At 40.9% G+C, this 26438-nt stretch overlaps 1 protein-coding gene across 1 annotated transcript in view; it reads left to right on the plus strand.

Moving 5' to 3' along the window:
* SLC10A7 (solute carrier family 10 member 7) overlaps positions 1-26438 on the plus strand; it is a 197121-nt gene that overhangs the window by 13284 nt on the left and 157399 nt on the right. Inside the window, exon 4 of the mRNA XM_081092840.1 lies at positions 3730-3805. Within this exon, the coding sequence (XP_080948966.1) occupies positions 3730-3805 (76 nt within the window). The remainder of the gene's footprint in view (positions 1-3729; positions 3806-26438) is intronic.

Raw genomic sequence — 26438 nt, forward strand, 5'->3', positions numbered from 1 at the left:
TTCCATAGCAACTTATGTGTGATATCTTATAAGAAAATAAAAACACTTTTAACATTATTATTATCCTTCATCTTAAGGTTTTAGGAATTTAAAAGAGTTGTGGGAATTTAAAAGAGTTGTGTTTCTGGGAATTTAAAAGAGTTGTGTTTCTGGGAATTTAAAAGAATTGTGTTGGGAGAAAACTGGAAGGGACTAGAGCAGGGGTCCTCAAACTACGGCCCGTGGGCCACATGCAAATACAAATATTGTATTTGTTCCTGTTTTGTTTTTTTACTTTAAAATATGTGCAGTGGGCATAGGAATTTGTTCATAGTTTTTTTTAAAACTATAGTCCGGCCCTCCAACAGTCTGAGGGACAGTGAACTGGCCCCCTGTTTAAAAAGTTTGAGGACCCCCTGGACTAGAGGATGTAAGATCTGTATGTATGAATAAAGATAGGCTGTCAATTGGTGCTTTAACTTTTGTGATTTATCTTACCAAATGTACAGAGATAATGGCTTTAAAAATATATAGAAAAGAAAAAACATATACAGGGGACAAACATTTATTTTTTCACCTGTTCTATTTTATGTTTGATTGGGTAGTTGATTTAACAATAGATTTTTATTAGAATCTTTTCTTCCATTAACAATATTGTCATGTTTATTTAAAGGACTTGATGATTTAAAAAAAATTATTTGAATTGGTTTAGAACTGACCTTATGTTAGCATCCTGTATAATAAAGAGCTAATATGCAAATGGTTGTCATGCCCTCGCGCTGGGGCTGGGGGACCTGAGGCTGTGTCGGGGGACCTGAGGCCGCGCCCCCAACCTGGCGCCAGGCCGGGGGACCTGAGGCTGCACCCCCTGCCCAGCGGGGTTTGAGGGGGGTGGGGTCAGCTGGGTCTGGGTCTCGCGTGATTTCAAGGCGCATGTGGGTGGGCGGAGACTTGACTCTGGGTCCTGCGACGTGCCCCAGACTCTCATATACATTTTACTAATTTTCTTTCATCTCTGACACTTCTATTATAGCAAAAGGGCAAATAGCAATATTCAAATATTTCCTCTAAGTAATTCCCTTTTAATGTGTATGAATTTCATGCACCGGGCCACTAGTCATGGTATAATAGCTAAAACACTGAACTTAGGCCGAAGATTGCATTCTGACCCTGTCCCTAACTTGCTAGGTGACTTTGAGGCATTTAATAGTTTTGAACCTCAGTTTCCCAGTTCATAAAATGAAGATAATTATGCTTTTACTGCCTGCTTTAACAGCGATATCAGGGAAATCACTTATTTAGCTCCTGCTATGTACCAGGAATTATGATAAGTATTGGAAAACCAACACTGAACAAAATGGGCCAGGAGTGAGTTTTGCACATTGAAGAGACTTTGGATGTGATTGTCAGTAAACAAGTAAATAGATGATTAAGATAGAAGTAAGTGATGCAAAGTAAAGCACTATGATATCCTTAAGTGGCTGGGTGCACAGGCTGGTGATTAATTTAGATTGTAGAGTTCATGGGGCAGAGTGTTCTAGGCAAAGGAATCAGAATGTTCAAAGGCTCCAAGGCAGGAATAACCCTGGTGCGTTTGAGGGTCAGGAAAGCAGCCATGGTGGCCAGAGCCTGCTGACATGGAGGAGGAATACTATGACTTGGGGTTGGAAAGGTGGGCAGAAACCAGTCACTCAGCATTGTGGGCCATGGTAATGCATTCAGAGTTTATTCTGAGCAGTACAGAAAACCACCAGAGGGAATTAAATGAGAAAGTGGAGTTGTCTGATTTATATTTGCAAGTGATTCTCCTGGCTAATCTGTGGAAAATAATAGATAATAGAACGGCCTGAGAGAAATCTAGGAGACCAGCTGGGAGGCTAGCATGGTATAGCAGCACAGTAGGGAGAAATTGATGTGTAGAGGATATATTTTAAAATTGGAGTTCTCAGAACCCATGGATGGATAGGATATGGAGAGAGGAGGATAGGAAGGAATCAAGGATGACTTCTAGATTTTGGGTATGAGCCACTGGGTAATTGGTGATATCCTTTACTTAGCTGGAGAGAAGTAGAACGAGAGGGGAAAATCAAGAGGGCTGTTTTGGCCAGATTGAGTTTGAGAGAGTGAACATAAAATTTTGCTGAAAAGCATAAAATGTCACAGAAATATAATGACATCATTTTAGAACAACAATGTATGAGGTGGGCAAAAGTAGGTTTGCAGTTGTCATACAAATAAATAACACAATAATTAATAAATAATAATACAACAGTAAGCTCTGTTTCACATACTCATAACTGAAAACCTACTTTTGCCCACCTCTGTATAATGCATATTAAGAACCAATAGATATCAAGTATCTGCACTCAAGAAATAGGAAGATATTAACTCAGTTTGCTTGTATTAAAGGAACTTCCAATTTAGTTCATGTGTGTGAACTAATAATAGACAATAATAGACAAACATGGTAATTGACCATACCTTTGCTACACTTCCCATGAGCTAATCAGCATGATATGCAAATTAACCACCAACAAAGATGGCGGCTAATTTGCATACTGCAGGCAGGGCGGGACAGCGTCATCCAGCCTGCCCTGCTGCCATCCGGGCCTGCTATCTGCGACCTGGGGCGGCGGGGCAGGCACCGAGGGATTGGACCTGCCATCTGCCACCCAGGAAGAGGGCCTAAGCCAGCAGGTGGTTATCTCCTGAGGGGTCCCAGACTGTGAGAGGGCACAAGTGGGACTGAGGGACACCCCCCATGCCCCCTCTCCTGCCAGTGCACAAATTTTTGTGCACCGGGCCTCTAGTATATATATATAAAATAGTGACCAACCTAATGGGGCAGCATATGATTTGTCAGATGAGTGGTGTAATCAGTTAAAGGATAAGAGGTTTAGCAAGGGTTGTGTACTCCTACAGCAGAGATTTCAAATATGAGACATTAGTGGAGGAAAGATTAAAAGCTTCTTTACTTCCTCCTCTCCAATTTGGATGCCTTTTATTTCTTCTTCTTGTCAGATCGCTGTGACTAGGACTTCCAGCAATATGTTAATAAGAGTGGTGAAAGGACATCCCTGTCTCATTTCTGTTCCTAAGGGAAACAGTTTTAGTTTTTTGCCCATTGAGTATGATGTTGGCTATAGGTTGGTAATGTATAGCCTTTACTGCTGTTTGGCCCAACGATCCCACTTCTGGGAATATATCCTAAGAATCTTGAAACACCAATCAGAAAGAATATATGCATCATGAGATGAAAGTTTTGAGAATTGCTGTTTTGTAGAAAGGAATAAACACATGTAAGCTGGTGTTTTGTTAAATATTTTTGTACTTTGGAAGTGGTTTTAAAGTTTTATTTTTCCCTAAAGACTTTCTACCAAAAACATGTAAGGAAAAGATACCTGAAATAAGACTCAGGCTAAATTATATACATTTTGGTTATCTTTCAATGACTACACTTACTCTAACTTGAATGGTTGTTTTTTTTTAAAATTATATAATAAAAGCTTAAATAATTTAAAAAATAAAGTCACCTAAAATTATGAATGGAATGAGAGCTTCCTCAGGCATTTGCAGCATCTTCTAAGCCATATTGCCTCATGTAGAATTGTCTGAACTCAACAGGGCATGTGCATCAATAATCACTCTTCTATTTTCGTTTACACAGCTCTGCAATTTTAGAATGAATGTAGTGACACTATTTGTGATTGAAAAATACTATTTATAATTGCACTTTCTTTTATTTTTCAGTTTGCAGACTGTGGGTTGCATGCCTCCCCCTGTGTCTTCTGCAGTGATTTTAACCAAGGCAGTCGGTGGAAATGAGGTGAGTCAAGGGGCTAATTGTTTAAACAGAAACGGGTGCTGTGCTTTTATGTTTATATTCTATTTTATGACATAGGAGGCATGTAGCAGAAAACATATAACCATAGCAGCTTATGAAAGAAGCGAGTTATTTATGTATTAGGATGATGTTGAAATTGATGACAGTGAGTTGAATTTGGGATTTCAAAGGAGGTGAATGAAATGGGGATGGTGATTTCTCTACCTCAGTGGGAAATTGGGAGACAGAGGACAAGGAATTCAAGAAAAGGGACTTTTCATCCAAGATTCACAAACTGAGGACACCTGCTATGGCCATTCCTTAATTCTTTAAAAAATTGTAAGGAATTAAATTTGTGGGAAAGGGGTCAGGATAAGTCTAATGACTAGTGGAGATGATGAACAAAGGAAAAATGAGGTCAGCCCAGCTGGTGTGGCTCAGTGGTTGAGGGTTGACCCATATGCCAAGAGGTCACTGGTTTGATTCCTAGTCAGAGCACATAGGGGTAATCTAACCTGGGGACAGAGCCCAGGTTTCAGGCTCTATCCTTAGTAGGGAGCATGCAGGAGGCAGCCAATCGATGTTTCTCATTAATGTTTCTATCTCTCTATCCCTCTCTTCTTCTCTCTTTAAAATCAATAACATATTTTTTTTTAAAAAAGGAAATGAGGCCAGATTTCTAAGATAAGTTTAAAAACATTATCCAGCTGCTAGCGGACTGTGACATAAGAAGAGTGCTTGTGTTTTGGGATAGCAGTTATTCATTTAAAGAACTACTTGTAAGTGGCTCTTCTGAGTTGAAAGGCCTTACAACTTTGTACTGAGGGACTTTGCTTTGTAGTAGCTTATTCCCCCTTTTCCACTTACAGTCCATCATTTAGACAATAATACTATTGAACAAGGGACGATCTAAGGAGTTGCCACTTCAGTCATCCTTAGGAGTTTGCTTTCTTAGCATCTATTTTCATTTTCATCCATTTTATTAATTGCAAAAATATTTCTTGATCACATGCTATATTCTTTTTAAAAACAGGGTTATTGAAATATTATTGACATACAATAAACTGCACAAATTTAAGCAATTTAATGTTTTGGCATATGTATATATCTGTGAAATTACTACAATGAAGATAGTGAACATGTCCATTACCGTCAAAAGTTTCCTTGTACCCTTTGGTAATCCTTCCCTCCTGTTCTTCTTAGCACCCCCTTCCCCTAGCAACCACTGATCTGTTTTCTGTCACTGTGCATTAGTTTGCATTTTCTAGAGTTTTAAATAATGGATCATGCAGTGTATACTCTTTTTTTCCCCTGTCTTTTTTACTCGGAATACTTATTTTGAGTTTCATCTATATTGTGTGTATCAATAATTCATTCCTTTTTATTGCTGAGATGTATTATTTTGTATGGATGTGCCACAATTTGTTTATCTGTTCACTTGTTGATGGACATTCAGTTAGTTTTCACGCTGGGGCTGTGGACATTTGTGTACAGATCTTTACATGGACGTAAACTTTCAATTCTCTCGGGAATACTTAGCAGTAGAATGGCTGGATCATCTAGTAGGTATATGTTTTAGTGCATTTTAACCAAGGGAGGAATCACCAATAAATAGTTATAAATCACCTATAAATAGCTTTTTAATTGAACCGTTTCTTTTATTAGTAAATATGCAGGCACACTCCTTTTTACCACAGGTGCATGTTTACCTTTTTAAGAAATTGCCAAAGTATTTTCAAAAGGGGTTGTACCATTTTACATTTCAAGCAGCCGTGTAAGAGTTCCCAGTGCTCCACATCTCAGCAATGCTTGGTATTGTCAGTCTTTAATTTCAGCCATTCTGATATGTGTGGAGTGGTATCTCATTGGGGCTTTAATTTGCATGTTCTAGTGACTAGTGATGGTAAGTGGTATTATCTTTCCATGGCTTATTTACTATCCATGTCTTTTTTAGTAAAATGTTTATTAAATCTTTTGCTTTTTTAAAATTGGGTATTTCACTTTCTTATTGACGAGATTTAAGAGTTTTATATATTCTGGATCCAATTCCCCCTCCATCCACTGAGCCAAACCGGCTAGGCCCCCCCCCCCCCATTAGATATATGCTTTGTAAAAATTTCCTCCCAGTGTGTGGTTTGTTTTTTCAATTTCTTACTAGAGTCTTGAAGTGCAGGATGATAGTGGAGGCACTGAAATGAGGTTGGATGCCATATGCATTTTGAAGGCACAGGATATGCTTATGAATTGGATGTGGAATGTGAGAGAAAGATGGGTGTCAAGAATGACCTCAAGGTTTTTGACTGAGCAGCTGAAAGGATGGAGTTGGAGATGAGTACTTGTGAGAGCAGGTTTGGGAGGTATCAGTCTGGTAATAACTAAGAATGCCCAAATCTCAATGGCTACATGTATAGGTTTATTTCTTATTCATAGTACATGTCCCATGTTGGTCAATTGGAAGGTCTTTCCTGTCATTAAGGAAGCCTGGTTAATGGAGGCCCCATTTGTATGGAACACAGAGCATTTACAGTTGCCACAGCAGGGAAAGAGAGATTGGAGAGTTACCAATGGGCTTTTCACTGTCCAGGCTGGAAGGGGTACATGGCTCTTCTGCTCACATTAAATTGGCCAGAACAAGTCATATAGCTTCACCATGTGTTGTCATTGATGTGCCCTGAATGAGAAGAGAACTGGATGTTGGTGAACACTCGTAATGTCATCCGTGTGGGTAAAGATCAAGAGTTTGTGTTTTTGTTGTATTAAGATACCTATTACATACCCAAATGAAAATGTCAGTAAGCAATTAGAGATACAGAGTTGAGAGTTCTGGTCTAAACTGGAGATATAAATTAGGGAGTCATCAGTGAGTAAATGGTATTTCAAGCCAAGGTTGGAGGAGATCACCTGGGGAGAGAGCATAATTAGAAAAGAAACAGGTTCAAGGGCTCAGCTCTGGGACCCTCCATCATTAAGAGGTCATGACAGTGAGGATTAACCAGCAAAGGCAACATAGAAAACATAATTAGTGAAATGTAAAGAAAAACAAGAAATCATGGTATCTTGAAACCAGATGATGAAAGTGTTTGAAGGAAGAGGGTATGATCAGCTATGTCAAATTCTGCTGATTAAGTGGTATAAGGTGAATTCTGAGAATTGACCCTTGAATTACGCTACATGGAGGTTACTGGTAACCTTGGCCAGAGTGGTTTCAGCGGGATATAGGGGCAAATGCTTGTTTGGTTCAAGGGAAAACAGGAAGAGGGAAGAGAGGAATTAGAGATAAGAGTATAGACATCCTTTTGAGGTCCTTTGTGATAAAGGGAACAGAGAACTGAGGCTGTATTTAGATGGGATGTGTGATTAAGATTTTTAAGTACAGAAATGACGGCATGTTTCTGTCATGTTGGGAACTGTACAGTAGAGAGGGAGCTGGATGACTTTTATTTTTTCTCAGCAGCTCAGAGTCATGACAGGGTAAGTGCTATGAACGTTTGAGTTGAGAGGAGAAACGTGCCATTGCCGCCATGCTGAGGAGAGTGGGTTAGCTGGAGGGTAGGGTAGCATTGCAGGCAGCACTGAGGACCCAGCTGAGATTTAGTCATTCATTTAAAGGGAAGCCAGGCATCATGGTTGTGTGTTTTTTCTTAGCCCTATTTAGCTTTTTGGCATAGGAATATAATTGGCAGATAGTTGGAAACCCGGCGTTTCATTATTCCAGCTAATTCTTTCACTAATAATTAGTGAGATAGAGGGGTTATAGGTCAGACTGATTCTTGCTTTGATTTTCTATCACCTTGAAATAATTTGAGGAAAGGGTTTCTTTTGGAATATCAGAGACTGGTGTTAAGGGTTTAAATGTGTCATTTATCTCTTTCATTCTAATGTGATTCCCTTAAGAGCTATACGGCCAAAAAACCTTTTTGTTCTCAAATTACTTTTGGCAGAAGTTCAAAGTTCACTCATTTTCTTGTCATTAATAGATAGCATTAAAAAGTATATTTACATGTTCATTCCTTAGTAGATATTTAACTTGTTTACATTAATGTATGCTAATAGGTTGAGTTTACAAACATTTCCTTTGTTTTCTGATATCATTGGTCTAGTTCTTTAAATGTGTGTACGGTGAGTCTCCATGACTATCAGGCATTGGGGACTAAGATGCAATTTTTCACAAATACTGAAAATTGAACTTCAGAAATGAAGCTTGTAAAGTCCAGTCTGGCCGTATCTTCCGATATGAAATGAATAGACTTTCTTATACTTATGTCAGATTATGGAAGGAAATGATCAGCAAGTAAAAATAGTAGATCATTTTAAGTTTAATGTTTTTCTAAAGTAATGTTATAAAGTAACTGAATATAAGCTCTTGCTGAAATAAATTTAAGGACAGATTAACCTAGTCTACGGATGAAAAGTGAATTTATTGGTGCATGTGAATGAAAAGGTCCAAATGCTGAATTCAGTGTCAGGTGCCATTGGGTGACGGTTCTGAGTCTACATCTCTGTGATTTACTGTTCTGTCTCCATGCAGCAGCTTTGTTCCCACGAGGGTTTCAACATAGTAGGAAAATTGCTGGGGCGCATTTCCATGTCCTTTCAAACTGATTAGTCTTTGCAGTATTTATGGCATGTAAGAAACCCTTTTTTTTTTTAATTGCACTTTGTGTTACAAAACTTCTTAACATTTAGTTTATGCTCTCATATATTTACATATACATCTTTAGTACATATACATGTTTGGTATATGTCCTCATGTATAAAAGAACATCTGCGATTATGTAGCATATTTGTACTTTAATGATTTGGGGGGATGTGTTCAGACATAATAGTGTCATTTGAAATGATTCTCTTGATTTTATTTTGCAAAATTGTTATATAATTTAGGAAGAGATTTTTTCTGTTACTAATATGCCTTTCATTTTAAAGTGTTGTGTTTTTGTTTTGTTTTTTCCATAAAACTATTGATTACCAAAAGGTTTTTTTGACATGGATGGGAAGTGACTGCATCCTTTAAACTCACAGCTTGTACTTTGGCAAGAAATAGCCTTACTACCTTTTGCTGAAGTTATAAAACAATTTCTGTTTTTATAACTTGGGTATTCTTGTTTCAGAGAGCCAACAGAATTTATAGTAACTTCTAGCTGCAGAAGGAACTCAATGTACATGCATAACAGTGTAGATGCTGGAATGCTAGTGTATGCTTTAGGTATTAAAGTGAGACTGTTAAGGGTGTAGCTGACTGGCAGTCCTATTTTGTGGCTTTTAAACTTTAAACTACTCTTATTCAAATAACATAATTATATTCTTTTTTTTGTGATTGTAATTTTTTTATTCCGTTGTTTTAAATGTAACTTTTCAAAAGTATGCTGTTGACACGGTCTGATTGATGACTATGTTGGTGGGGGGCGGGGATGGAGAGAGAGAAGCTTTAGTTCCTTTCTTTTTTTCCTTTTTTTGTACTTTTTATAAAAAAACCCAACAAATTAAATAAAATAATGATCAATTCTATCTAAATTGAACCAGAGTCCCTAGCTCATGGTAGGGAAGGCTGAGAAGAGGGTAGACAAGGATGTGGCTGCAGCAGGTTCTTTCTCTTCGTATCTGGGAGGCAATTCAGATGAGAGATGTGGAGTGTGGGAGGTCTCAGAGGACGAAGAAGCCCCCGATATGGTATAGATGGATACATGCCCTCTCTCAGGAGCTGGGGTTCTGCTTGCCCTGTGAAACCTTCTGGCAGCGAAGACTTCACTTCCTACATCCTGGCCTCCCTTTCAGGAAGGTACCAGAGCCTTTCCAGCCCTGCTCTTCCCTCGCACTTCCCGGGACTCCTCCTTTTTTAAATAATAGAAAAAGTAATAAGACTTGGTGAACCCTAATTTTATTTCTAAATATAAGAAAGAAGATAGGTAAACGTTTTCTATTTTATTATAACATGGGAGATACAGGATAAGCTCTTATTCTTTCTTTGAAACTATACATTTGTTTGGTTTAAATTTCTGTTCAAATGTAAAGTTCTGTGCTAAAAACTATGATTTCTCCTCCCCCACAAAGCCTTACAGAGGTTTTAAACCCAATGGGACTTGCTAAGGAAATCATTGTATTAAAATTCAAGTAACTTCTGCCTTGTGGTCACTACCACAGAAATTCCTTTTATAAAAGAAGGTTCTTTTTTAAGAAATGGGAAAATCATTTTCCAGAGTTTGGAGAGAAGGTGCTATGTAGCTTTAATGCTACTGTTATAGAGATATTTCATTTCTCTATCACTTAAGCTGGTATTTAATGAAAAAGCAAGAAAGGTAGGGTTTGGGAGAAGATGCATTATCTTCTTTAACTTCAATAGTTCTTTTTTTGTGTGTGTGCAAGCTGAGATAGCGAAGGATTCAGCTAAAGGCCATTGCCTAAAAATAGTCTTATTACCTTTCGTTGAAGTTACAAAACAATTTCTGTTTTTATAACTTGGGTATTTTCGTCAGTATGAGTTCTTAATTCTCAGGTAAAGTTGCAAAGCTGTATAGCTTTGTAAAATATCTGCCTTCAAATATCTGAAGGAAAAAAGAAAGAAAAGCATTAAGAATCAAAATAGATATAAATCAGGGAAAGTTAGGAAGATGTCTCCTGTCATATCTGAGAGTAATATTTTATGCCAAGCTCTATGTTATCTGTGTTTGAGGCTAAGCCTGGTAATTTAAACCATGAAGATAAGGCACCTTGAGCACTAATAGCAGCGTACTGATTATAGGTATATATCTTGGCTTATTTTTTGGTTTCTCAAAATGGATTCTGTATATCACCTTCACTGGCATTACCTGAGGTGATTAGGGGAAAAATCTTATCTTCACCTTAGACCTATTGAATTAGTATGTGTGATGAATGGGCCACAGGATTCTACTTTTAAAAAAGTTTTAAACATCTTTAAAAGGTGTTTAATATATATACACACACACATACATATATATAAAATATAGTTTAAAGCATAATAATAATAAACACCTTGTGCCCCATCCAGCTTTAAAAGTAGAATGTGATACTTTACCTGTAGTTAAGCACCCCCTTTGTGTACGCACCATTTTCTACCACAGAAAATAATTAAATAGGAGAATAAGATCTAGGGCCTGCCTTCCAGACTCCTGCATTTAGTGTGACATTATACTATTAAAATCTGTTTCATGTCGTAGAACTCACAAAAACAGGCAAAACAGAGTAGAATGGCTTTATATTGGCCCATATCATCAAATTATTGTGTTTTTTTTAACGTAGAAAAAACCAAAATGCACCTCAAGTGAGTTCAGCCCCATGCGGTGTGTGGCACAGCCAGAGCTTCAGTTTAGGGACCTGAATTGTGTTTGCTTCTTGTGGGCATGAGGCTGTCCTCTTGCCTAGTTCGGGGATAGGACAGTGCGCTTCTTTTAACGTAAACACACTTAGCTGGCATTTTGATTATATTTTACTTAGCAGGTTGAAGGTTTTTAGAATTCTTTGATAGTCATGTAAAATTCCAAATATGTTTTAGGGAAAGGTCTGATTTCAGATATAGTAGAAAGGTAACAAGCTAAAAGTGTGTGTGTGTGTGTGTGTGTGTGTGTGTGTGTGTGTGTGTGTTAATTCCATCAATGGGGTTAGTGCCCAAATCTCTTCAAAGACAATTTAAGAATGTCTCCTGAGCAAAGAAAATTATTACATAGGGTGAACTCTTTAAGTCATAGACGAAGGTCATGGCAACCTGAGTATATTTTTAAAAGGTTTCCTATCTGCTTTGAAAGCAAATGAAGCACTCGTTACTAACTTTAAAGTTACAGCTATGAGACGGTTTTTGCTAGAGGTGAAGGATCAAAATATATCACAGTCCAAATGGAGACAGAAAGTTCCATTTCTGTCTTATCAGGGAGGCCTGGAACACGTCAGGGTTATTTTGTATTACCAGTGGGAGTTGATCTTGCTAATCCAGTGAATGAAGATAAGATTCATTGAAACATTTATAAAGGCATTTAGAGGAGATCTGATCAACAGAGAGAGAACTGAGAGTGAGATAGAAATCGGATCTGTCAGTCACTTGTCAGCTTCAGCAATCACTTAGCCTTTCTGAGCCTTGCCTTTCTCCTCTGCTAAATGGGGCCGTTACTGCTTTTGCTTGCAGTGGAAGTTCAATGGCGTCTTGGACGAATCTTGTTTCTGAAAAAGGCGGGCAGTATTGAGCCCTCTTGCAAGCCTGCTGGCAGATGTACATTGTTTACCCTCTGGGCTCCTGTGCTGTCTGGGAAATGAGAACAGGTTTTTCTCTTTGGCAGCAGCAAGACATGCTCCATCCTCTCTCTTCTTCCATATCTACCTTTTCACTTCAGTCTCATCTTCTGAGTTGGGTTAGCATTCTTAGGATCACTAGAAAGAGTTGAGTATGTTTGTTTTAACTGCTGTAAAACTTGTGTGAAATATACCTAGATTTCCCAAGATTTTTGTGTGTTAATTTAGAAGCCTTTCATTTAATCCCTTCCTGCCTCTCAAATTGTCTTCCATTTCTATCACTTCAACCAAGAGCGTCTTCTTGATGCTTGGGAGTGATTTACGTTCACCAACTCCAGTGGCCAGTTCTCAGCTCTCATCCTCCGTGACCCAACTGCAGCCTTTGACCTACGTCTCTCCTCATCCCTTTTCTTCTTGACTGACTCCTTTCCCACTCCAATGGGAGTCTCTTCCAGGGGCCTGACCTTGCAACAACATGTTTAGCATTGCCAGATTTCTGTTTCTGAGTCCTTCTTCTCTCTGGAGTTGAAGTCATTTGACCCCCACTTTTGGGTCCCACTCTGCCACAGACATAAGGACTGGTCCTGATCTTGGATGGGAAGTATTTGAATAATGCCAGTTTACCACACTGTGGCCCAATATCACCCTTTTGCTGCTGTATACCTGACACACATGCCAAAGAATCAAAGCAGGTGTTTTTTGCCTACTTTTACTTTTACTCACCTGGTTGTCTGAGAAATTCTGTATATGAGGTAAGGCATATTTGTGTATTTATACATATGTTGACGTAAGTAATGTCCAAACTTGCAGAGAATTTTTATGCGTTTATTTGAGCCAAACTTGACAACAGTGGCTGGGAAGCAAAATTGGAACAGATTGAGAAAATGCTCCGGAGTATGGCAGTTTTGCAGCTTATTTTATACTTTAGAATACATTAGAATAAAAGGAAGAGACATAAGGAGGGTTACATGAAATCCTTTGTTGGTAGATTAAGGGCACAGGAGAGAGCAAAACGGAGAAATTTCTGGGATTGGATAAAAAGTCAAAATAGACACATACTTCTTTTACATTAGTGGGTACAGGATAGTTAATAATTAACATTTCCAGCACATGGAGATGGTGTGTGGGGAGCAAGACAACAATGAGGGGTTCTGTGGTCTCCTGCTCTAGTACCTGCAGTTATGCCTTGAGGGGTCTGGAAAAGAAAATTACTCTGATATTTAAAAGGTATGTTATCCTACATAAGAACAATGCACTGGGCTTACTTAAGATGAAAGCTGACCTTTGTCAAGGCAGCCACAGGCCTAGGCCAGGACTACCAGCCATGACTTGCTTTTAGTTAGGAATTTTTATGTTCAGACCGTCCTGTGGTTACTTTTGGTCTGAGTTTGGAAGGCTCACCACGCAGGCACTCCCCCCTGCCCCCTGAGCTCGTCAGGTTGAATATGTGTATTTTTTGTCCACATGAACTAATCTTTTTTAAAGTTTATAATGACTTAGCCTCTGAAAAGTGTTCTCTACTTTTGGGGCCCTCCCTTATCAAAGACAGTGGGGACTGATGTGCCTTAACTCTCCCTGGAATTTACATTAAGTGCTTGTCAAATGGGCCACCCTAAATACTTACTGCATGGGTCCTATGGCGTCATTAGCATGCATTTATTCTTTCTCTTCTCCAAAGTTTGGTATTTCCAGTTCCTCAGTAGTTTTAGTTACCAATTACCCTGCTGTAAGTTTGCACCCTTGCTGTTAAAGGTGGGCTCGCTAGTCACAATGTCATATGAGAAAGGAGAGCTGGCATTAACATTAAAGGACCTACCAAGCTCAAGTAGTCTATAAAGAGAGACATTAATTATCTTGGTTTGATAGCGTTATCTTTTTGTAGATCAAAAATGAAATTTTTGTTGGAGGAATTATGTGGCTCTCCTTAAAAATTTTTAATTTTCAAATTGTGTTTAAATACTTCTGAGGGTAAAAAAAAAAAAGAGAGAGTCTGCTTTAAGAAACCGATTGCCTATGGTTGATGAACTTTTACAACTTTAGGCCCAATTCATTAAAATTGATTATCAATAGAGAAAGAGGGAAGAAGTTAATTGAGTTTGAAGCTTGTTTGCTAAATAGGGAGCCTTTTACCCTTTGGGAGGAGCCTCGGGTTGACAGAGCCTCTCAGGATGTGCTAGCGTTGTTCCACGTTCCACGCTTTCCTAATTTCTGACCTAGAAGGGAAAAGGGAACAGGAAAAGGCAGGAGGACGCTGGAATGGCACAGAACTGCAACATCGCATAATTCTGGGAAGCACTCTCACCTGTTGTGGGCAAACCTCCGCCCTGAGGGGATTTAGGTAGCTGCTAACCCAACCTGCAGTAAGAGATGCGATGACTGCGATCACAGTAAGCTCTTGCCATCAAAATAATAAGGCTAGCCAGTGCTTTTAAAGCACTTGATATGTGTCAATCCTGGTTCTCAGTGCTTTACGTATATTAACTCATTTAATCCTGTTAACAACTTCTTGAGATAGGTACTATTATTATTTCATTTTATAAATGAGAAAACTAACACCAAAAAAGGATTAAGGAACTTGTGCAGAGTTATACAGCGAGAAAGAGGAGGAGCTGGATGTAATCGCAGGCATTCTACTGTCAGCTCCTGGGTTTCATTGCTGCCAGTCTCTGAGTTAACAGGAGGTAGGACAGATGACAATTAGAGCTCTTCATCTACACATGGCTTGGTGCCCGAACTACCCAGAAAAATAAAGTTTGACCCACGAGTAGACCAAAAGGCCAGCAGTAAGGTACAAAGTGATCCCTCAGGAGTCGTGTGGACCTTGATTGTTATACGTGACTGCAAGCCTCCCCTCAGGAAGGTTTGCCTCTCTCCACCAGAGTCTTGAGCTGCTTAACCCAAGACCCATGTAGCACAGGATATTGTAAGTGCCCATGTATTTCACTGAGCCTTTCGTTAGATGGCAAGGAACGTGCCTTATTCACAGTTGTATCCTCTGTGTCTAGCGCAGTACTTAACATATACTGGGACACAGTTTATGTTTGAATATATTAATATTTTTGAGAGAATTTGTTTAAATCTAGCCCCATCAGTGCCTCGATTTAAATGTGCCTTATTAAGGCAATAATTCATACCCATTTTTACTTTGTCCTTTGTTAAATAGACTTTCATAGAAAAGTCATAAAATTCTATAGAAAAATCAAGATACATACTTGGCTGTCCTGTGTAATATTTTTACTTCTCTCAGTTATTCACACCTGTTGTGCTTTGTCTCAGCATCAGCGGCCCCAGCCGTTTACCTGGTATCGTCCTCCAGAATGGCTGGCTGGCAAGGTGCCTGGAGGAAATAAAAGGCTTCTGATGCTTGGGAGGAAGGAAGAGACTGTTATATGGTTGATTTGTCCTGGAAGGAAATAAAAGACGTCTATAAGGTTGTTGCATTTGCAGACCTATTAAGTGATGAAAAATATACACAGATATTTTAGTAGCTAAATGGGACCTTTAGTCTTTTTTCTTTCCCCTTTAATTGGGGGTGATCTCAAACTATCTAGTCAAGTAAATTTCTCATGTAGGAAAAATGACTTTGACATTAGAAGCTATTAGTAAATACCTGATTTGTAAAAAATGAATGATGAGGTAAATTTTCCATATTTAAAATAAATAGTGATTTTTCCATGGAAGTTTTAGTATATATAGAATTAAAATATATATGAGAATGCTTCTGTAGGTCATCTCCTATTGTAATAAATAAATTTAGATTATTTTGCATATCTTCAGAAACACTTTTACCTGTATTTTCCTTTTATAACTTTCCAATAATTATATGAAGTAGATGGGACTGATGTTATATTATCCTGATTTTTGTAGTTGGTCAAGTTAGGATTTAGTGGTAAGGTGACTGGAAGTGTGGCCTCCTTCTCCAGGACACTTTCATCCCATCATACAGTATATCAAACAAAACAGCGTTAACTCCAGAAATCAATCACAGAAGAAAGAACACCTCAGTCTTTTATTGGCTTTTCATTAAAGGTAGATGGGTTTGTTTTTTGTTTGTTTGTTTTTTTAAAAAAAGATAGATGGCTTGAAATTTTTCTAAGAGATGAATGTCAGTGTACTATTAACTTAAACAGATTATTGAGCACTTGCAATTTACAGAGCACTGAGCTAATATTTTGAGTGGGGAATTAATGTGTAAAGAGAATCCAATCTAGTCTGCTTTCACAGAGGTTTGGCAATGAAAAGGAGTAAATTAGCAGGAGCATGAACAGCAGGTGAATGTGAATGAGCAAGAGGGTAAGGAGGGGCTGGAGAGGTCCCTAGAGCTTGAGCCAGGCCCTGGGTTCCGGTTAGAAAGTCGGTTCTTGGAAGTGATAGAATTTCAGGTCCTGCTGGTGGTTAGGGCAGTTTTTGAGAGGCCTTTCAGTGGGGTTAAGATAACAAACTGGTTGGAAGATCCAAGAGCATGGATCTGACGGAAGGGATGCTGCTCGCAAATTCTGTCCCAGTGTCTGGTCGATGTAACAGACTTACCTGCATGTGGGAGTGAGGAGTGCAGGCTGGCCAAGGCCATGTATTATGCTGACAAGGATGTCAACTGCAAATGTTGCTGCCTTATACTTGGTCAGTGGCAGAATTAAAACTTTGCCGTGCCCCATCTATATAATAAAAGCCTAAGTGACTGTTAAGGCGGAACAACCAGAACGACTGGTCACCATGATGTGCACTGACCACCAGGGGGCAGACGCTCAATGCAGGAGCTGCCCCCTCATGGTCAGTGCGCTCCCACAGGGGGAACGCTGCTCAGCCAGAAGCCGGGCTCATGGCTGGCGAGCGCAGCAGTGGTGGCGGGAGCCTCTCCCACCTCCATGGCAACACTAAGGAGCAGCGAGCCGAGCGGTAAGGAGCAAGCAGGGCGATGATAAGAAGCGAGGGGTTCCAGACTGTGAGAGGGATGTCTGACAGTCAGACATCCCCCGAGGGGTCCCAGACTATGAGAGGGTGCAGGCCAGGCTGAGGGACACCCCCCCCCTCTTTCAGTGCATGAATTTCGTGCACCAGGCCACTAGTAGGTATATAAAATGTGAATGGAATAACCAAACACTTGGGTGGTGTAGGTGGGTTGGGGGCACAGGTAGGCCAAGCCTGTGTGTCCTATATCATGGCAGCTGTAGAGTTAAAAGAAAAGGCGGCCATCGTCCTAGCCCAGGGGTGGGCAAACTTTTTGACGCGAGGGCCACAATGGGTTCTTAAACTGGACTGGAGGGCCGGAACAAAAGCATGGATGGAGTGTTTGTGTGAACTAATATAAATTCAAAGTAAACATCATTACATAAAAGGGTACGGTCTTTTTTTTTTTAGTTTTATTCATTTCAAACGGGCCGGATCCGGCCCGTGGGCCGTAGTTTGCCCATGGCTGCCCTAGCCATTGGGAGATTTTCCATAACTATCTCAGCAACTTCCATTCTGTGCATGATAAAAAAGTAAAAGCAAAGCTGAGGTTCCTACTACTCCTCAAACATGAGAGACCTTTTGTCTTGAATTTGCCAATCTCTGGGCTTCTTTACATGAAAGCAAAGTGAACACCTCTTATATAAGCTGTTGTTATTTGGTGTATTTTCTTTTGTATTCAGCTAAAGTTAATCACAATTAATATAAAATATCCTATCTAATAAAAGAGAAACATGGTAATTGGCGTACGACCGCTATCCTTCCCGTTGGCTAATCAGGACGATATGCAAATTAACTGCCAGCCAAGATGGCGGCCAGCAGCCAGGCAGCTTGAAACTAACATGAGGCTTGCTTGCTTCAGTGACGGAGGACTCCAGTGTTCCCCGCCTGCCTTGCCGGCCTCTGAGCCTGCAGTTTAAGAAACATTATAATGAATATAGAAGCTAAACAAAACCCCAGAAACCTGCTTTCAGTGAGCCAGGATCTCAGAGCTGGATTTTTATACATTGTTTCAATTATAGAACCGAAACAAACCAGATACCTGCTTTCAGGAGCGGAGGCCTAAGAGCTGGAGCCTCAGAGCTAAAGCTGGCCCAGAATAAAAAAAAAAAAGAAAGAAAAAAAGGAGCGGTTGGGAACTTCCGTCACCCGCCAGCCTGAAAATAGCCATCATCCCCTCACCCAGACTGGCCAGGCACCCCAGTGGGGACCCCCACCCTGAAGGGTGTGTGACCAGCTGCAAACAGCCATCATCCCCTCACCCAGGCTGGCCAGGCACCCCAGTGGGGACCCCCACCCTGAAGGGTGTGTGACCAGCTGCAAACAGCCATCATCCCCTCACCCAGGCTGGCCAGGCACCCCAGTGGGGACCCCCACCCTGAAGGGTGTGTGACCAGCTCCAAACAGCCATCATCCCCTCACCGAGGCTGGCCAGGCACCCCAGTGGGGACCCCCACCCTGATCCAGGACACCCTTCAGGGCAAACCAGCCAGCCCCACCCATGCACCAGGCCTCTATCCTATATAGTAAAAGGGTAATATGCCTCCCAGCACTGGGATCAGCGGAGCAGAGAGGCCTCCCAGCACCGGGATCAGCGTGACAGGGGGGAGCTCCCCAACCCCCTGATCACCCTGCGGCTCTGTGTGTGACCTGGGGCGGGGCCACAACCTCCCTATCCGCCCTGCTCTGTTCCTGACAGGGGAAGGCGCCCCAACCTCCTGATCAGCCCTGCTCTGTGCCTGATACGGGGGAGCTCCCCAACCCCCTGATCACCCTGCGGCTCTGTGTGTGACAGGGTGCGGCGCCCCAACCCCCTGATCGGCCCTGCTCTGTGTGTGACAGGGTGTGGCGCCCCAACCCCCCCACCCCCCACAGGCCCTGCTCTGTGTGTGACAAGGTAGAGCCATAACCTCCCCATCGGCCCTGCCCTGAGTGTGAGAGTGGCGGTGCCCCAACCCCCTGATTGGCCCTGCTCTGTGGGTGATAGAGGGCGGCGCCCCAGCCCCCTGATCCTCCCTGCTCTGTGTGTGACAGGGGGCGGTGCCCCAACTCCCCTATCGGCCCTACTGTGTGAGTGACAGGGGGGAGCTCCCCAACCCCCTGATGGGCTCTGCTCTGTGCGTGACAGGGGGAGCTCCCCAACCGCCTGATCGACCCTGCTCTGTGCATGACAAGGTACGGAGCTCCAACCCCCCTGATGGGCCCTGCTCTGTGCGTGACGGGGCAGCGCCCCAACCCCCTGATTGGCCCTGCTCTGTGAGTGACGGGGTGGTGCCGCAACTCCCCATCGACCCTGCCTTCAGTGTGACGGGGCGGTGCCCCAACCCCCCAATCAGCCCTACCCTGAGCGTGACTGAGGGTGGCATCGCAACCTCCCAATTCGCCCTGCTCTGTGCATGACAGGGGGCAGTGCCCCAACTCTCCAATCGGCCCTGCTCTGAGCCCGACCAGGGGCTGCACCTAGGGATTGGGCCTGCCCTCTACCACCCGGGAGCAGGCCTAAGCCAGCAGGTCGTTATCTCCCGAGGGGTCCCAGACTGCGAGAGGGCACAGGCTGGGCTGAGGGACCCCCCCCCTTCCCCCCCGTGTGCACAAATTTTTGTGCACCAGGCCTCTAGTATGAATATAATTCTCAAATAATATATACATATAAATAGGTAATATGCAAATTAGGCTGGGACGCCGTAACGGGTCACGGCCAGACAGTAGGAGGTTGTGCGCACAAGTGAGGCCTGGAGCAGAGACGGAGACAGACACGAGGGTGCTGCCTGACCCGGCGCTGCGGCTCCGGCGGCCCAGAGTGGACATGGGCAGGGGGGCTGGGGAGGCCTGGGGTGGAAGTTGGGTGCGAGTCCCAGCTGCCTGAGGCACCAGTCAGGCCTGACTCCCACGGCAGCCCACGGGGTGCCTCCTTGAATGGCAGGGGCGGGGCGCCTCCTCACACAATTTCAATCATGTGCTGGGCCTCTAGTCCTATATAATAAAGAGATAATATGCAAATTGACCATCACTCCAACACACAAGATGGCCACCCCCATGTGGACACAAGATGGCCACTGCAAGATGGCTGGCAGGGGAGGGCAGTTAGGAGCAGTCGGGCCAGCAGGGGAGCAGTTAGATGTTGATCAAGCCAGCAGGGGAGTGGTTAAGGGCAATCAGGCAGGCAGGCGAGTGGTTGTGAGCCAGCAGTCCTGGACTGTGAGAGGGATCCTAGATTGGAGAGGGTGCAGGCTGGGCTGAGGGACACCTCACCCCCCCACCCCCCGACCGTGCATGAATTTTGTGCACCTGGCCTCTAGTAGAATATAGTAAAGTACACTGAACACTGGCACTATACTGAATATAATTCAAAATAATGATATTAAGAAGGCACTTGAAGTGACGAATTCCTGGGTCCATTGTAACCTAATAGTGTATAGTATTGTGAAAAAACATCTCATTGGTTGTTTTGAATTTTCTACCTCTCTTGATTCTTCTAGTAATTTTGGTTAATATTGAGAAATAATTTTGTTACTTCGTATAGTACAGAATTCTAGACATCTAATGGAATTTGGAAACATTCTCTCTGGAATCCATTTGCTAATGTGTTCTGGGACTGATTTTTTTTTTCATTTCTTGAACGATAGTGATAAGAATGTATAAATTTAGGTATAATTGGTGATGCTTCTTACAAACTTTGTGCATCTTTGGTCAAGGAGAGATACTGAAAACAAAGACCTCTGAATGTTCATTATTTTTGAGTTTTTATATTATTACTAGAGGCCTGATGCACAAAAATTTGTGCACTGGGCGGGGGGGGGGGGTATCCTCAACCCAGTCTGCCCCCTCTCACAGTCTGGAGCACTCAGGGGATGTCCTACTGATGGCAGTCTGGCCTCCCTCTGTGGGAGGTGACTGGGCCGATTAGGGGAAGGCACTGCTCCCATCACCCCGCTGCTGCTGCCACTGCCGGCTGCCGTGGCTGCTGGCCCTCCTCGGCCCTCGCAGTCACCGTGGCTTTGTCCAGAAGGACGTCTGGAAGACGTCTAGTCTATATGGTCTAATTAGTGTATTACTCTTTTATTAGTACACATATTTGTAATATACTTTTTTTGAAAAAATTATAGTGAACTATAATATTTCACCAAATTTACCATTTGAACTATTTTGAAGTGTGTAGTTTAGTGGAATTAAGTATATTACATTGTTGTAAAGTTATCACCACCATCCATCTGCAGAAATTTTTCATCTTCCCTAAGTAAAACTCCCTACTTGTTAAATAATAACTCCCATTCTTCCCTTCTCCAAAGCCCCTGGCAACCAACTTTATTTTCTGTCTCTATGAATTTGACTATTTTAGAAACCTCATATAATAAACCTCATAAAAATCATACAATATTTTTCTTTTTGTGACTGGCTTATTTCTGTAACATAATTCTTTTATTGGGAAATTCTTTACTTGGGAAATTATTTAATCATAAATAAATAATTATTGCCTAAGATTGCCTTTCTTACATGCATCTTCTGACAATTTTTATTTGCATTGGAAATTACAATGGATATTAACAGAGTATATGGTATTACGATAAAATAGGGTATTGGGATCATTAACTTATGAAATACAGTAGAAGGTAGAAGTCACTCTATAGTTATGTGTTTTGAATGTGGTAAAGACAATTCAAATGTAAAACAAGGACTTTCTTTTAGCTGTAGGTATTGATGAGTGCATTATATATTTTAGCAATTTGGTGAATTTTCTATCTTGTATAAGGATATAAATATTATATTGTACTGTCACAGTTGATTTCATATATTACCTGACTGTATTAGAAATAAATAAAATGTGATTTTAGGATAAAATATTAAAGTTCACAGATGAAGCAGTTATCCCACTTGGCTTATATTCTATTTGTGTAACAAAAGGTAAATTATTTTTTCTTAGAATGTATAGATTTGGGGGATTGAGCAGTAATCCTTAAAAAGGAATTAAGATGTTGATGTATTTGTTGCCTTGGGAAATATATTGATGATCTGTGTCACTTCAAAAATAACATTTTGTTCTGACCGTATCTGTGTGTTTTAAAGCTTATATCACTTCTTCTTGATCCCTCTTGGTTTCCTCAGAGGCACTGTGCAGAAGCACATGTTAATAAAACCTTTCTGGTAAATCAGTAGCTAAGATTCTTTTTTAAAAAAATCGCAGTTGTAAGAAGCAGCAGCATGGGAGTTGGCATAATGGGAGGCATGCAACTGTATTTGCAAATCTTAGACCTTATCCCACAATTTTGGTGTAACCCTTCAGCTAACAATTAAAATCTTTGTTTTATCAGCCATCACCCAACCCTAACAGATGGGTGAAGAATTAATCTGATTTGTATTTTCCCCCACAACTTTCTCCTACACATTGTAATATTTTATGATTAACATTCAGTGAATTCTTAAAGATGATTGATGGGCCTTAAAGATATAATATATACATTTCATTTAAATTATGCCGGAGTAGGACCACAGAACAGAAGAACCCCTAAGACCCCTGTAGAAATTTGAAGACAATTTTGATACTCTCGTCCACTGGAAAAGAAATCTGCTAATACCGTGATGTTTTTTCCCTTGCCAGGACCTTCCTTGCCTGGTGTCATTTCTTGAGCTCTCCTGGGAGGAGATTAGTCTAAAACAACAAAGTAGCCAGATGTCTGGTTCTGAGAGAGTCCCAGAGGCCAGGCTGCAGTAGGCAACAGAAACCATGCGGGGCTGAAGATCAAAGATACCTGAGAATTACTTATGGGCACATAGTATGTGTCATTCCCTTTATTAACAGTCTGAGGAAATTTGTTTCTCTAATTAACCCTTTTGTTGGAGTAACCTTAAATTTTAGTGACTGTATTTCCTTTTTTGATATGTGTGTTTTTGAGAAGTGCACATATCAAAAAAGAGATATGAAAAGGCACTCATGTGCTCGATTGAAATCTTTAAGCTGTTACTCGTATCCAAAATAGATATGCTATCCAGTGTGTAATCCGTTATCATGGAAATTGGCCTTATGGTTCAAAGTTAAAATTACAAATCAACAGTCAGGAACTACATGGTGTTTGTGTACAAAGAGCTGTTCTTAAAGCTCCAATCCTTACCTTTGAAGTAGTGTTATTTCAACTCTTAACAGCCTCAGAGTGAAGATTTTTAGGTCACAGCTTCCTGGTCTTAAAACTAATTCAGAATAAACCCCAGTGGTGGGAAAGTGGTACCTTATTAATAGCTGACTTCTTTCTTTTCACACTGGTATTATAATGAAATGCTAATTAAAAATTCTTGCTTTCCTTTACCTGTTCGCTTTATAGATTCAGTGTTACATTGTTTCCACATATAAAAATTTCGGAAATAGGAATACATTGGCTATTTTGAGTTAGTCTTCATCCTAAAGCGTTTTTAGCTGAATTTATTCCAAAGGATGTGTAAAAATCTGATGGTAACTTTTGATGTCTTAGCTTCTAGATGAGAGTATCAAAAGAGAGAAGGTTTTGGTTAGCTTTACCACTTGTTTTTGTGTCTGTTCAGCATCATCATGGAACAACAAGATTGTGCACAGGCCTCATCCCTGCATTCCTGAGATCAAATCATAAACCATTGTTATTGAGAGCATGATTAGCCAGCTTCAGCGGTTAAGTGCTGCAACACATACTTTAACATCTAGCAATCTACACTTGGCATAAGAGCTGTAAAAATGTCTGTAAGCCTAATTGGAGATATGTGTTAGCAATTGAGCGCAGAGATTTCATGTTCTTTGTGTAGTGGTCAAGGCTTCCTTTAACTCCTTGAGGAAAACGAAGCTCCTAGCAGCCGTTCATACGGATTAATTGATTTATCACTGTTTCTAGACTTCACTATTGAAGCAAGAATAAAATTGGCCTCTTGCACAAAGAACTGGAGAGCCAACTGAATTTTTTCCCCCAGAGCAGAATTTGTTGTTACTTCAGTGACAAAGGGGGATCTGTGTTTTCACTCTTACTCCTGGGCTCCTGTTCCTGACTACCCGCTGTGAACAGTACCACTTCTGCCACCAGTCTGTTTGTCTCTTTTCTACTCTGAATGCAAGGTGAGTCCATTGTGACCACTGTACTGTAAATAGTTCTAAGCCCAGTTAATAGCTTACTTGAAGCAAGTCGTACTTAGAGTAACAAATCGCCTCCTAGTACCACAGTATTATTGTCAATTTCTCATCAGAGGGAATGGGAGTCCTAATTCCAGGCCTAAGGCCCAGTGGTGGAAGTAGCATCCCACTATGCTATGCTGGGGTTTAGGGTTGTTCTCCTTTCATGGAACTCCTCACATCCTCACCTGTCTCCCTCACTCACAAGACACTCACCTCGCAGACACACACACACACACACACACACACACACACTCTCACACACTCACACACTTAAAATAGGGAGTTGTTAAGGAGGAACCCAAAGGGTAACTTCTCTTTTCATCTTTCATAAGTTGCCAGTGTTGCTGGGCACTAACCTGATCATGTATTCAGCTTGGGTTGCTTCATTGGCTGTTGGCACTCTCTCCCCCCTACCTTCTCCCCTCTATCCCCTACCTTCTCCCCTTTCCTCCCTTCTCCTCATCTCCTATTTACCTTCAGGAGCATTACTGTCAGTATCATTCCTGTGTGGGGCATCTCTCTCACATCACGATGTAGAGGGAATTGTTTAATTGTGTTTTTTAAAAAATAGATATCAAATTTGAGGAAGTGAAGAGCACTCATTCTCTATTTCCTGCTTTTTATTTATTCACTCTATCTTCCTTAGTCAGTTTTCTTTGTATATTATCTCACCCTCTGCCCTGTCACTTATTGTTTCTCTTTTCCATTTTTTAGTTTATTAATTCTGTTTCAGCATTCTGCCTGTAGCCTTCCAGGATGGGTACTGATTTGAAATAACAGTTAAATTGTAAGAACAGGCAACTAAGATCTCTTTTTAAAATTCTTTAATAACTTAATGCATAATGATTTAGTACTTGAGTGGGTATCCAGGTTGTAATCTATAAACTTTGCTGTCATAGAATTATGTGCTAAATAAAAATGTTCACGGTATAGATCTAGTTGGCTTTGTTAGAATATGATGGTTCAGTATACATTTTAGTTTATCTTAGCTTCAAAAGCTTTGAAGTTGTGTCTAACTTTAATTTTTTAAAATCTGTGATGATCTGAAAGATTTTAAGAGCTATTTATATATTTACTTTTTTACTGGGTTGATGAATTTCTTTAGTTCTAATTTACATGTCTATTTATTCTCACCTGAGGTTTGGAGTGATGGCCTTGGAACATTGTTACTGATTAAAATGGTGATCTTGGACTCAAAGTTGCCTGAGAGTCTGAGGTTACAATGTGATAGGATTAGATCTCAGCAGGGAAGAAATCCTTTCCTCATCTCTTACCCTTTGAGACAGCATGGAGGGACCTGGAGAGTATCATGCTAAGTGAAATAAGTCAGTCAGAGAAAGACAAGTATCACATGACTGCACTCATATGTGGAATCTAATTAACAAAATAAGCTGATGAATGGAGTGGATCCAGAGACATGATAGCATGAAACAGAGTGGAGAATCTCAGAGGGAAGGCGGAGGAGGGTGGGTGGGTGGAAGGTAGTCAACCAAAGACCTTGTATGGGTTATGTATAACCCATGGACGCAGACAGTGGGGTGGTGAGGGCCTGAGGTGGGGGGTGGGGGCTGAAGGGAATCAATGGGGGGGAAAAGGGACTTATGTAATACTTTAAACAAAAAAGATTCAAAATATGTTTAAAAATTTAAAAAAATAAAACCAAAATCATTCCAAAAGTGCTCAAGAAGATAAAATATCTAGTGCAATTGTGGTGTTAAATGCTGTCTATTTTGTTGCTAATAACCAATTATGATCAGCAAATAAAAATGTGCCTTAAAACAAACAAGCAAACAAAAAAATGTTTTGTTTTGTTTTTTTTTAAAAATATATTTTATTGGTTTTTTACAGAGAGGAAGGGAGAGAGATAGAGAGTTAGAAACATCGATGAGAGAGAAACATCGATTAGCTGCCTCCTGCACATCTCCCACTGGGGATGTGCCTGCAACCCAGGTATATGCCCTTGACCGGAATCGAACCTGGGACCCTTCAGTCTGCAGGCCCGACGCTCTATCCACTGAGCCAAACCGGTTTTGGCCAAAAAAATGTTTTTAACTCTATGATGATCTGAAAGATTTTAAGAGCTACTTATTTATTTACTTTTTTACTGGTTTGATAATTTTTTTTAGTTCTAATTTACATGTCTATTTATTTTCACCTGAGATTTGGAGTGATGGCGTTGGAACATCTTGTTACTTATTAAAATGGTGACCTTCTAACATGATAGAATTAGATCTCAGCAAACGAGAAGTCCTTTCCCCAGTGGCCAATGTGGGGTAGCGGCTGCTCGAGAGGGCAGTCTGGAAGGAAAGTTATGTTGTGAGTATAAAA

The sequence above is a fragment of the Myotis nattereri genome (genome assembly GCF_964212035.1).
Source record: "Myotis nattereri genome assembly, chromosome: 5".
Classification (NCBI taxonomy): domain Eukaryota; kingdom Metazoa; phylum Chordata; class Mammalia; order Chiroptera; family Vespertilionidae; genus Myotis; species Myotis nattereri.